Source organism: Enhydra lutris, unplaced genomic scaffold, assembly GCF_002288905.1.
Source record: "Enhydra lutris kenyoni isolate GAN:26980312 unplaced genomic scaffold, ASM228890v2 scaffoldscaffold14, whole genome shotgun sequence".
In the NCBI taxonomy this organism is placed as follows: Eukaryota; Metazoa; Chordata; class Mammalia; order Carnivora; family Mustelidae; genus Enhydra; species Enhydra lutris.
Genome location: NW_019154098.1, coordinates 37,258,864 through 37,273,031, shown reverse-complemented (window position 1 = coordinate 37,273,031; position 14,168 = coordinate 37,258,864). Strand labels below are relative to the sequence as shown.

General features: G+C 36.7%; 1 protein-coding gene across 1 annotated transcript in view; it reads right to left on the bottom strand.

Moving 5' to 3' along the window:
• Positions 1-1,976: 1,976 nt before the first annotated feature.
• Positions 1,977-14,168, bottom strand: part of LOC111146761 (ankyrin repeat domain 46) — a 32,786-nt gene continuing 20,594 nt past the window's right edge. Inside the window, exons 2-5 of the mRNA XM_022502445.1 lie at positions 12,478-12,578; positions 9,621-9,958; positions 8,268-8,426; positions 1,977-3,964 (exon numbers count right to left, since the gene is read on the bottom strand). Of these exons, the coding sequence (XP_022358153.1) occupies positions 3,748-3,964; positions 8,268-8,426; positions 9,621-9,931 (687 nt within the window). The 5' untranslated portion in view covers positions 9,932-9,958; positions 12,478-12,578 and the 3' untranslated portion in view covers positions 1,977-3,747. The remainder of the gene's footprint in view (positions 3,965-8,267; positions 8,427-9,620; positions 9,959-12,477; positions 12,579-14,168) is intronic.

The window sequence follows — 14,168 nt, the reverse complement described above, 5'->3', positions numbered from 1 at the left end:
TTTTCAAATACGACTTAGGTTAAAATTTAAATACTGCAATGTAACACTAAGCACAAAGAAAAGGACTCAAACATGTTTACTGTAAGCAATGTCAACTTTATATGTCATAAAGAGAATATGCAAAAATCAGTTTAGAGAGGCTAAAAAAAAACTAAAAATGGAGTTGGGTTTAAGGCTCAGACAACTAAACTTTTTTTTTTTTTTTTCTGAATATTCAACAGAACATTCAAGAATCACGACCTATGGAACAATTCTTTATTGTGTTAAACCTTCCCATGTGCTATGGGACATAAAACACAGCTGGCCCCTGCCTACTAGTTGCCAGCAACACCTCCAATCATTTCTAAAACCATTGCTCCAAGCCAATCATATGGGTTCTATCACTGCCACCCTCACCAGTAACTGGCCCATAAATCCAGCCTTCACTGTCCAGTGCCTGGCTGTGGTTGGTTTGAGAAGAGGAAACATGATGTAATGTCAGCCAATGAAACACAGAGCAAGTTTGCTGGGCGCCTGGCAAGAAGTTTCCTAGGAGAAAACCACAGGAAAGACAGTCTCTTTCTTTTTCTCTTCATGATTACAAATGGATATGAGGCCTGAAAATTCTAAGCTCATCTCAGAACCAGCTGGAGGATGAAGTGAACAAGCAGGAGGGCAGAGCCGGAAGCACAGGAGAACTGAGGTAAATTTGGATTATCACCCTTGGGGTCTACTCTACCTCTACACTTCCAGTTGTATCAATCAGTAACTTCCTATGGTTTAAACCACTGTTAATTTGGATTTTGGTTTCCTGCAGCTAAAAGTACTTTGATACATACATGAACAACTTCACAAGACAAAGAATAAGACCTGGTTGGGAAAAAAAAAAAAAAAAAGCCAAACCAAAACAACATTAACAGGTAAGTATTGTTCCTGGACTTCTAGAGCAAGAATACACCAATTATATATGTGTGTGTGTGTGTGTGTGTATATATATATATTTACCTATGGTAAATGAGCCTGCATGCTCTTAGTAAAGGAGCCACAGCGTTTATGACTGTGCAATTCTTCCATCAAGCGACAGGCATACTGTGAAAGAATGAACAACACCGTTCACACATGCAGCCTGTTAGAACATGTGAAAGGTAAAAAGCCATTTAATCTGAAAAGAAAAAATACAGCTACAGGTGAAAAAGCAATGCTGTCAGTATGTGTGTACAAAGAGTCCTACACAACATAGGAGGCACTGTGGACAAATAGGGTAGTAATAGGGATTAAGCCCCTGCTCTCATGAAGCTTCTAATAAGAGACAAATGAAAAAACAATGTTTATTCAGTATGGTAACGGATAAGAGGCAGAGAAGTAGGCTGTCAAGGTTAACTAGGGAAGGTCTTCTGAACATGCCAGAGTTAGACCTTTAATTTTAAATGTTGGTAATACTAAGAAGATGTGGTAAATGGCGCATTAGAGGAGGAAAGTTTTTAGGAATGTGGGTGGAAAATTTAGTAATGTATTACTGTGATGGCAGCAGGCAAGGTTCTAGATGACTCTACTGTTAGGTGTATGACAGTGGGGCAGAAGGAAAAAAGAAAGTTGTAATTGGGGATACAGCCTCAGCTTGGAATCTCTGTTCCACTATGTTCTATCTGTCTGACTTTGGATAAGTCACAACCCTCCCTGTGTCAGTTTTCTCACTTTGCAAAATGGGAAAATGTAGCTTGGGTCGGGGGACTGACCGGCAGCATAAGATGTGGCATGTTAAGTAAAAATAAGAAAGGTGCTTGATCATGGTAGCTACTGTCGCTCTTGAATCCACATGCTTGTGGATTTCACCCAAATTAGTTTCAGAGCACTTACAAGGCAAACATATGTGAAATTCAATATACCTGTTATATCAGGTTTGAAAAAAACCATTTTTTTAAACAGGCAATTGTAACCCATTACAAAGAGTCCTAAATTAAAAGAAAACAATGACACACTAAGAAAATGGATTGTGATTAAGAGACTATAAATGCGTTTATTGGTAGTATTACTGAATGCTGAATGCAGAGATTAAAATACAAAGAAATCAGCACTTAAAATCTTTTAAAAATGCAGTATCTTTACATATATGTTAACCAATCCTGCTTATCTATTTAGATTTACAAACATAAAGCAAATTCCAAAGCTTTCATTCTGAATATACTCTGATTCTGAGTTCTAGTGTTCTCCACTCTAAAGTCGGCTTTTATTTTACTGTATTTTATTTATTTTGTTTCTACCCTAAAAACAAGACTTTGTGAGCTGATCCTGAAGCAGTCAGTAAAATCAGGAATTTTTAAACAGCTCTTTAAGAGGATAAAGCCACATGAAAGCAAACACCTCAATCCTACATATATAAATACAAGAGAAAATATCAAGAAGCAACGAGAATCACAGAAATGCCAATCCTACTCTAAACTATAATTTCTACCTCTAACAACAATTCAATTAGCAGTAGCTTAGATGCCTTTGTTCTAAAAAATAAAACCATTAGTTCACTACAATTTTCTGACTACACTCAGTAAATAATTGTCAACTTCATATACTTTTTAAAAACTCAAGAATATGATTTATACACAACAGAGTCATTAACAAAAGAGGCCTTCAAACATACTGCTGAAAGCTGTAAGATCATTTGAGGACCAGATTTTAATTTACATAATATTGCCGTCCATAAGGAGTTAACGGCACCTAGTACAGTAGTGCTCAACACGGTTACCTCAGAAATGCTCCATCCGTTCTTGCATCAGAGAATTACTGACACGGATGAGACTGTTCAGACAATTCTAACAGGGCCTCTAAACAGGATTGCACGTACAGCTGTGACAGCACAGCTAGCCTGTAAAGCTGAATTTTCCACAATAATTGCACTACAGAATTACAGTGACAGATGTTCAAATTATCTTTCCCTGCTAACTACTGAGTAGAAAAAGCGTTTCCTGACTATATTTTTGATGAACAGGAAATCTTTGATAAAAACACTAGGGGGAAACGCGAAAGTGAACTAAATGAACTTAAGTTTTTTCACAGATATTAACAAAAAGCAAAGCAGTTTACAAAAAAGAGAACCAAAATTATCCTATAAACAAATAAATATAAGATCAAATCAATCATTTTTGAAGAAAACACAGCTAATTTTCTAGAGTTCTGTTCGGTTTGTAACTAGACTTAAAAATATTAAAATAAACCAAACAGATTCCCACAATACTGATTTGCTATACAGGATGTGAAAAAAAAGCACTTCAAGTTTTAAGCTTAATGTTTCATTCTTTCCCCTATTCCCAGGAAAGAAGAAGAAAAAGAAGAAAAGGGGCTCCTGCAAAAATAAACAAAACCCAAATCAACCAACTAACAAAAAAGTAATCACATAAGAAAATCTTTCTCCTTTTGAACACTTCACTTTAGTTGGTCCATATTAGGGTAAGTTTTCCATAGCAAGGACTCCTTCGTCTCTTCCTTTATCTTTCATTCTTCAGTCACCTCCACGTTTTCATGAAACAAGGCTATGTGAAGGCATTCTAACAAGTTGGGCTGAGTCAGAGGTAGCTTTAGGATGAAGTATACTTGACTATGGTATGTGGTTAGTTCAAATGACCACGTTGTTCGAAAAGGATTACAATACATAAAAATGCACAAAGAAAAAATGTACAGCCCTCACTGCCTTGCACTAAGAGAAAACGTTTGAGAAACTCAGGACAAACAGTGGAAGCCAGGAAAGAGACACAGGCCCCACCCCCATGGGCTCTTTTAATGCACCAGTTCAGGCTGGTTCTCCACAAAGGGGAGCACCCCGCTCACATAGTATGCAATGCCAAGAGATAGCAAAGCAATGACAAAGATCAAGAGCAACACCCTCCAGAAGCCCAGGTCCTCGACAAATTCCTGCCATGTGGTTCGGAAGCTGGACAGGACTCCTTCCCCTTGCTGCAGGTTGGGATTGAGGAGAGAATGGCTTTCCATGGCACTGTGAAAAGGAGCAAAGACAAAGGAAAGGGGCATGAACAACACATTCCACCCATTTCAGAAAGATACAACAGCAACCGTGTTACTTAGAAAAGCCAAGACAACACCTGCAAGAAGAAAACTGACATATACGTGCTCTCATACATTCATGTACTGATGTATGTATCTGCATGTATCAGGACAATCTACACTCAACTGCCAATTAAGCCGCAATGATTATGTTTCTTGGTTTGGTAGAGTTAGAGTCAAAAATCCTTTTCTAATGAAAAGGTCCCAAGCAGAAGTCTTGACTGTAGGTCAAATGAGTTGTTTTAAACTCTTAGTATCTAAGTTACTTTAAATTTAGAAGAATTCAAAACAAAGATTCATATTTTAAGAATTCATATTAATGAAAATAAGCAAAGATGGGTAAATCTAAAAATGATTTTTAGATTCACTTTTATACAGTGCGTGAATCTTAAAGTCAAAAGGGAATTTTCATTAACTTTTAGTTTAATTATCTGAACAATGAAGGAATTACTTCTTTTAACTGTAATCCTCTAAAAATGGACACTTAGCTCAGTCTGTTGAACATCTAAACAAGCCTAGTCATTAGGAATTCTTCTTAATAGCTTCCACCCTCTGGTTGTAGTTCTCTCTTGTACAATAATACAAAATAAGTTTATTTTGTTTCTGCATAAAGGCTGAATCTAGGTAGCACAATAGGTAATAAGGTAGCCCAAAAGCCATAAGAATAATTCTGGTTTTCAGAACTCTATCAATGAGAAATATGACCCCTGAAAGTAGAAAACAGGGTATCTGACTTTGATATGTGGATGGCCACACTGTGAAGAATTTAAAGCTCAGAGTGATTAGCACCCACAATTATGTCACAAAATGCAGGTCCAATAACAGGGTATCATTTAGATTAAAGCCACAATCACCATAATCCTATGTATCAATCATCTGTTGCTTATAAAAGGTCATTTACCACCCTTCCTAAAATCTTTCTCTTCATATTCTTCCAACCGTCTGGGCACAGAACAATGGAAACAAAATAAAACAGTATCTTACAAACTGGCATTTTTATTTAACCTATAATTTTACTTTACTTCTTGATACTTAACCAGACATTCTTCAGCATTTACTAGTATTAGAGGTCTTCTCTAATCATAGGAAGCTGACTTCCTAATTGGCCACTCTGCTTGATATCCAAGCTTTTCTTTCTTCTATATTAAAAGATGTTTATTCTCTAAATAAGAAAAGACATTTTCAGTGGGAGTCTACATGAATACAAAAATTTAAGAAAACTGAAGCAAGTTCAAAAATAAGATTGGAACTTTGAGAAGGTTTAAACACATGATACCATGATTAGATAAAGAAGTTCAGGAGAGGTGAATTTGGACTTGTATGAAATATAGTGAATGTCCAAGCTGATGTGATCTCATGTTGAAAGATATTAGATATAAAACGAGAATTCCGCTGAGCAATCTCTAGGAGCTCAACAAGTTCTGCCAATCAGAATTTTCCATAGTGACCTTATCCAGTGAAATGTTTTCTACTGAATGCTCAAGTGCAATAGTTTTTTTGTACGTGTGTCATCTACGGTGCCTTTGCCATCCTATACTCACAAATTTAAAAATAACTATTAAATTTAGGATATATGGGGGAGTGGGAAAATATTTTTCATCATCTTGATTTATACACCCTTAAGTTATGCTATGTCTCAGAGAATCCTAAGAGTGATGGAAAATACTGAGTACATTCAAAACTTGCTTTATGTTCTGCTAATCATCACACAGCTTTTGCCACAATTCCATGTGCTAGCCAATCCCATTAAGCTTTATTCCCTAACTTTTTCTATTGGTATAGTTCACATATAAAATTCATCTTGTACAATAAGGCAGTTTTTTTTAGTATATTGACAAAGTTATACAACCACCTCCACTGATGTCAGAACATTTTAATCACCTCTATAATCAACTCCGTACCCTTTAGCAGTCACTTCCCATTGCTACTTCCATCAGCTCCTGGCAACCACTAACCTACTTTCTTTTTGCCAATTCCAAACATTTCATATAAAAAGAATTATACAATATATGGCTTTTTTGACCAGCTTCTTTTATGGAGGATGCTTTTAAAGCTCACTGACATTGTAGCACATATCAGTAGTTCATTCCTTTTTATGGTGTAATATTCCACTAGATGCGCAGATGACATTTTGTTTATCCATTTATCAGTTGATGGACTTTTGGGTGGTTTCCACCTTTGGGCTATTATAAATAATACTGCTATAAACATTTGTGCACAAGTTCTTGTACGAACCCAGGTTTTCAATTTTCTTGGGTATATACCTAAAGTGGAACTGTTGGGTCATATGGTAACTCTGTCTAGCTTTTTGACAACTGCCAGACTGTTGTCCAAAGCAGCTTTGCTACTCTACATTCCCACCGGCAATGTACAAGGGTTCCAGTTTCTCAACATCCTTACCAATACTTGTTGTTGTTCCACCTTTTTGACTGTAGCCATCCTACTGGTATGAAGTGGTAACCCATTATGGCTTTGCTATGCATTTCCCTAATGACCAATGATGTTTTCCTTAAGTTTTTTAATTTAAACTTCAACTACCACATGTCTGCCTTGATACTGAAGGGCAGGAGTAAGGTAGGGCAACCAGACAGTACAAGTATTAGTAATTCAATTTTTTAAGAACTGGCTTTACACAATGCTATAAATAATACAAATCCTTATGCTAAAGGAAATGACAGGTATGTGAGAGAAGCAGGAATAAATATTTCATATGGAGCAGCTCAAACAACTAATTATTTCTACTACTTAGTAAGTAATCACTACCTAGGCAAAATAAAGTTAGAAGTATATTTCTGATAAGGAGATGCCAAGAAACTGGCTATTAACAAAATATAGCAAGCAAGGTCCCCAGAACATACCAAGCAAAAACACATTCTTAGACTTTTTTCATGGTGAAGAGGCTTAAAGCATTTATGAAAATAAATTTCAAGATATTTTGGAATAACACAATCTTCAACAAATGATAGAAAACTCAATGTTGTCATATTGATTATGGCATTCTGCCAATTCAGAGTACACAGGTAGGAGCAAAAGAGCTTACAATATATCTTGGACTTCTTATTTTATCTACATGTCAGTTTTCAGTGATAACTCATGAGCAGCATGCACTGTTCTAGAAGTAAAACTCTTAATTTCTTTGAACAGTAATAAGTTCTTGGAAGTATCTAAACAAATAGTCTTAAGGGTGAGAGTAGAATTCATGGTTCCTAAAGAGTACACCAGCCAGCACATGAGGAAAGGAAAGCAATCACTGGTAAAAAGGAATCAAATTAAGGGTCAACTATAAAAAAAAATAGACAATTTCAATTAGAACTCACAGATACAATGATCCCAACAGTCTAAGTGGAGCATATGATCCTATTTCCAAGTCCTGATCAGTCAAACTACTGGGTCAACAGCTAATGAGAGCCCTTGAAATATATTCCACTGAAAATTTTGGGAGGAGACAATAGCAGGTTCATCACCTGTCCTACCTTGTAATTACCTGGAAGCCTGAAACTCTGTGGCAATCAACCAGACTCCATGCTAGTACAACTCAGTCTGAACTATGGACTTTACCTGTTGAGCTAGTGGGGCCAAGAGAAAAGATGATTTGTCACCTTTTCAGAGCTCCCTGAATCGTGTTGTAAACTGCTTCTAGATGAGAAATGATGAGATACTGAAGGCCTGTCAGTCACTACATCTTAGCTTCAGTTACTTACAGAAGACCAAATTTCATTTGTTCCAAATCATGGGAAAGCTACTTTCACTTTCACATTCCTGAATGGGTGTTAAATTTTCATTTCTCTCCTCCTGTTTTACTTTTCCCCAGTGCTCCACTTTGCCTTTGAAATGGCCTTTTCAGTCTTTTCTAATGTTGTCCAAGTTTCTAGCCTTACTTATCCTTCTCCCGCTTTCCGCAATTCCATTCTGTTTGTGACCTGCACTTAAAGTTTTCAAACTCCTGTTTCTTTCCCTCATATTCAGCTCTTAACCACCTCTTCTCCCTTGTGCTGACAATACTGCAAGGCTTCCTTGCACAGGGACTAACAGAACATTACGTGCATGTGGGCACGTAGTACTTTCTGTTAATAGCTTCTCAATTGTAATCTGGAGCCATACGGACCTATATAAAGTTCAAAGAAAGTATCAAAGCTCTGTACTTGAAAGCAAATAAATAGAAAGCTCACAAAGTTATCATAAAACATCCAAAGACTTAAAGTGACTTGTCCCTTAAAAAATTACATGTTAAGTACCTTTCACTCTCAGCTGTCTGCATCGTCTCCAATTTTGAGTGAGTTCCTCTGTTAAATCCTTTTACCTCTTGTTCTTCCAAAGATTCCAGCAATCGAATGACATCTTTATTCACTCCTCTGCGCTTTGCCAGAACCAAGGGTGTAGCACCTTGATGATTACTAAAAAAAAGTTCACAAATATAAAGAGGTCATCATTACAGTTGGATTATATCATTAGTACCCACTTGTTTAGCTCTCAATGACAAAGGAATGGGCCAAATTAACTCAAAGCCTAGAGCAGAACCGATGACTGAACTGGAATTTGAATTTTGAGTTTAGCTATTTTTTTCCTTATAGAGAAAAAGGAAGAAGAATATATAGGCAAAAGAATAAATAAATGAGAATAAATCAAAGAAAAAGAGGGCATTTTCTTAGAAAATAACTGCAAAGTTCTAGATTCTAGATTCATTCTTACCTGACATTTATATTTTATGGCAATAGAGCATATTTTTTTTAAAAAGAAGTCTAAGGATTAAAAGCAAATAAAAGCCCAAAGCAACAAAATAAGCTGCTCTGGCTCACCTAGCTATTGCACCCTAGTAAGAGAAAAGAGCCAAGTAATAGTGAATCCCAAAGCCAATTCGCACCACATTTGTCCATCACATTTGCTGTCTTTTTCAGATGTAGGGACAGCAGAGCACCAATAAATCAATGCAACATATAAGTGTAGTTTAAAGGTCAAGCTCAGTTTTAAAGATGGTCTCACATCTTTTCCACTCTGAGACAAGGTATCATTAAAACAAACACTATTTCTACAAACTGTTCATTATAAAAAGGACTCTGAGTCCCAGAGAGATTATGAAGCCAGCATGGAATATTATACAATAGAAGATGAACAATTTGGAATCAGGCAGAACTAAGTTCAAATTCCACCTGTGTGACCTCTTTGTTTAAACCCTTCTTGTCTCAAATACTGCATTCATAAAATGAAGATAACACGAACCTCAAGAGCTATTCATTCTAAGGATTAAATGAGCTAATGTAAGTAAACACAGCGCCTGGTCCATAACACGTTTTCAACAAATGTTATTTTTTTCCTTCTTTTTTCTCTTATCTGTCAATACGCAATAATTGGTAGCAGAACCTCACCACTGTTTTCACAGAAAAACTTGTACTGCTTCAGCATAAATCTAGAAGTCGGCCTCTCGTTTTCTCACTCCCCTAACAAGATTACCTTGTCCTCCATGCCTTGTTGAACTTGTCACTGCAGCTGATCAATGAGAAAGCAGAATCAATAGACTCTGAGATTGGACCACTGGTTGACAAACTAATGGGAAGAAATGTCTAGACTTAAAAAAACCACAGGGCACTTACCAAATATCAATTTTGAGTCCATTGGAAACTAAGAATTGAATAGTATCCACATGGCCACAGAGATGAAGAGCTGTGTTTCCTTGATAATCTGTGGCCAGAAGATCAGCACCAAATTTATGCAACAGCTGGCAGATGTCTACATTCCCTCTGGCTGCTGCGAGGTGAAGGCCAGTTCTGCCCCTGCTGTCACGAATATTGGGGTCAAAGCCACTTTCCAAAAGCCGCTTGGAATAGTTAAAGTCTCCATCAATACAGGCTTGTAGCAAAGGCACATTAGTCTGAGACGAATCATTTACAAAAACGTAGGACATTATTCTGATGGAGTGGATGGACTATGCCTGTAATGAAATATGAGGTGAGTGAGATTTGGAGAAGCCAAACCAAATCAAGACAATAAAGTCATTTAGAGAAGCACTATTTCTTATGCTTCTTGGCCTCCTGCCTCTAATAAATTACCTCAGCAAACAGAAACAACAACAAAGTTATCAACTATATTTTATTTCTCATTAAAATGTCTTATTTTCTTCATATCCACTTGATCAAAACTGCAAATAAATTACTATAAAGCTCTATTTTGCTTTTTATTAGGCAAAAGATTAAGAACTTTTAAAAACTAAGCAAGATGTAATTGCTTAGATTTTAGTTTATTGCATTGTCAGAAGACATACATAACGTGACCCTTAAACTTCAAACACACACTACTGCTGGTAGAGATTCTTATTTAAAACAAAGTAACGCTCTTTCCCATATGTGCTTTTTATCATATTTGAGATATTCTACATGGTAAACAGAACTACCTACTCAAAAGTTAATTAAATCAGTAAGAAAAAACAATGAAATAGCTTATTCGTATTTAATAAAGACCGCTGAATGTTCTGTCTATAGCAGAAACTTCAATTTTCATAGAAAGAGAAAAGCTAAGAAAAGCAACAAACTGAATTGAAAAATTGGAAATACCATGAAATCAATTCAGACTTTTTTATAGTATTGGTTCTATTTTGCTATTCTGTGGTTCTCTAAATCTGATTTTGCCAAACTCCCACTGTATGAAGACGGAGACGGAAAAAAATAGGTCTGTTTGGGAATAGAGGCTGAACAAAGGCAGCAATCCCAACTGTTTCCACTCTGCAAATTTAACCCATCTGAACAACCTAGCCTCTCCAGTGTGTCCACACCTCTTTCACTGATACTTCACTATCCCAGCAGTCTCTTGGTCTGTGTGTGTGTGTGTGTGTGTGTGTGTATCTCCCTGACCTCCTCTTGGTTCATTTAAGGAAAGTTAAAGTCTGACAAAAGAAACCTTGCTAAGAAACTCAAGAGAAAACAAACCAAAAGAAGAAAACACAAAGGCAAAGACCAATATGTTTATAGAGATGACTCCCTCACTCTATAGTTACAAAAACTGAGTCACAGACAGGGTTGGCTTATAATTTGTCAGACAAAGGCTTTCTTTCTGGAACACTGATAGAACTGGATGTTAGACCAATCTATTCTTGTGTCTAACCTCAAGGGGATTCAGGAAAGCATGGCTATGGAGTTTGTTGAGATTCTTGGCCACCACTCTTTTAGCCTGGTTTCCCAGCAGAGCCACGGTCCTTCTAGATGTGGGCTACCTTCCACCAGAGCTCTGCTGGTTTCATGGGTTCTCTGTGCAAAGGGAAAATATTAACACACACTGAAGGCCTGTTCCAAGGCAGGCATCGCACCAAGGGTGTCTAATGAATTTTATTTAATCTTCCTAACAACTCTATGTAAGGGTTACTATACTGAATTTTAGTAAGGAGTCACTGAAAGATTTCAACCCATGGAAATGGCATGGTCTTATTATATTAGTCTTTCAGAAAGATTACTCTGTCAGAAGGAAAGGTTAGTTTAGAGGGGGTTGAGGCTGGAGACTGGAAGATGAGCAGGTCACTAAGAAATGATGACAGCCTGATCTAAGGTAGCGGCAGATAGAAGGGATCACAATGGAGAGGGATAGAGAAGATAGAATTAGCACAACTTAATGACATGCTGCATATAACGGGTGAGAAGTTGTTGCTAAGGATAATTCTAAATATGGGAAAAATCTGCTAAGGATTAAGAAATACCGAGATTGAGATAAAACCGATTTCAGATTATGACACTATATAATGCTTTTTAAAGAAATCAACCCATTAAGAAGAAATTACTCTTTAAAATATTCAAGAATTGGGGCGCCTGGGTGGCTCAGTGGGTTAGGCCTCTGCCTTTGGCTCAGGTCCTGGGATTGAGCCCTGTGGGGGAGTCAGCTTCCCCCTCTCTCTCTGCCTGCCTCTCTGCCTATTTGTGATCTCTGCCAAGTAAATAAATAGAATCTTTAAAAAAAAAATAAATTAATAAAATAAAATAGTCAAGAATTCTCTTTTGAGGATAACCTCCCTATTTTCCCCTACCATATTCACTGGATTAGATCATTAGAAAGGACAAAGTTATCAGAAGCATTTAAAAAAAATAAAATACCACATATCAAGTGCTTTTCAAGAGATACCGTCTTTTGGTTAAATTCTATAAGAACAGATAATGAAAAACAAACTTGACATTTCTGGTTCTAACACAGTAAGAATTCTTGTGGTTTGAAGACTTGGGATTCTTTTGAATGTTGGCTCAGTGGGGGGGATAAAAAGCCTTCCTTGTTTGTTTATTTTTTATGTGAGAATAAGTGTGGTGTATTTTGTGATTTTCTTTGTGTCCTCGAGAAACTAACTTTACCCCCAAATTAAATAAGGCCAATGATAGATAACATATTTCATCTTGATCACAGAACTGAATAAGCCATAAAACAAGGTATCGTAGCTTTCACATATTGTGAGGAAGTTGACAGCAGAAAAATACTCACGTAAGCCTGAAGATTAGATCTTTCTTTCAGTGGTCACCCAGCAGTTTCTCTGAATTCTTAAGAAGGTTTAACAGAATATCCAGAAATGTGACAACAAGGATCTACAGTAAACAAAAACTTCAGTTATAATAAGGGTGTGACATATGTCTAGCTGTTCTATTAAACACAGACAAGCTGGTGGGCTCCGTGAATATTCTCCAGAAAATCTATTGGTAAAGCATCAATTTGTGAGGCTAGTAGTAACTGACAAGTAATAAAGTAGTGAAAAGGGAGAACAGAAGGCCTCCTAAGGAGTGGCTCTGTTGCCCCAAACAAGAAAGCATGGCCAACAAGATAAAAGAAAAAGAATCAAATTATGTGCCACTAGCAGAGGACAAACTGGACTCTGAAAATTCATTCTAAGTCACTGGAATTCAGAATGCCTATTTTTCATATTATAAATAGTGTCTCACAGTAGCCCACCAAAGCATTTCTAGAAATAAAATGCTATGGGAGGAAAGTAAAAACAGCCAATATTGATATTTAAACCAAACAGGATACATTTAAGGAAAAATATTTCTAATCCATCCTGAATGCTGATACTTAAATCTCCCTATGAGATGGATCCTCTGCCCTTTTTGCTCTTCAGTGTGAAAGAAAAATTGGCCCAAATCTATCTGCAGACTTTTCCACATGCCAGACCATGCTCCTCCTGAAACATGCTGCTGTCCCACCTTCATGCTCTTGCTAGGACTCCCTCACGTTTCCCCTCTGCACTAAGAGACATCTCAAGTACCCTGTCTGCCCCCTTAAAGGGATTGTGGAAGTAGGGTCATGCACAGGCAGCAGGGACCACAAAAAAATCAATGTAAATTCATGAAACTAACATTTACTATGTGCTCAAAATATGGCAGATACTATGCTAAGTAGTAGGGTATAAAGACTAAATCTCGAATTTGTAGCTCAGGCTGAGATTCAGATTAAGTTTTTACTGGTTATTCATGATCAATATTATCAAATCCCTTTAAATAAACTTGTACAAGAAATAATTAATGGTATCTTATGAGGCTCCATTTAAATACATAAATCAGGTTGTATCATAAGGGTTGTCACTGCAAGACTAGAAGATGAGGGCTGACAAATTATATGTACCAATTTAAACAAACTTCAAATTACAGCCACTTAATCACTTTCTAAGCAATTTCTAATCACAAATATTCTGAGTTCATCCAAAGTATAGTACCTTTACTTTCTTATCCTGACCACTGGAGGCTGAATCTTCATGACTAAAGCCTACCTCTAATACACTATTTTCAATGTTAAAATGCTGCAGATGTTATTCTGAAGATAGTGGGGTTCACATTATGAAAAGAACAAACTTTGCTTCTCATTTGGAGATAGAATTATAGATTAAATAGTTACCCCTTTAAATGACCTGTTAAATTCGTAAAAAAGTTCCTAAACTGATGGTGACCGTAAGGGGAGTGGGTGGGGGGAATGGACTAAATAGGTAATGGGGATTAAGGAGTGCACTTGTTGTGATGAGCACTGGGTGTTGTATGAAGTGTTTAATTGCTATATTGTATACCTGAAATTAATATTACACTATGTTAGTTAACTGGGATTTAAATAAAAACTTTTTTAAAAGTCTTAAGAAAGTTTCTTTAAATTCACAAGACAATGCTTCTGCCACTTTCTTTTGATGGCAAGTC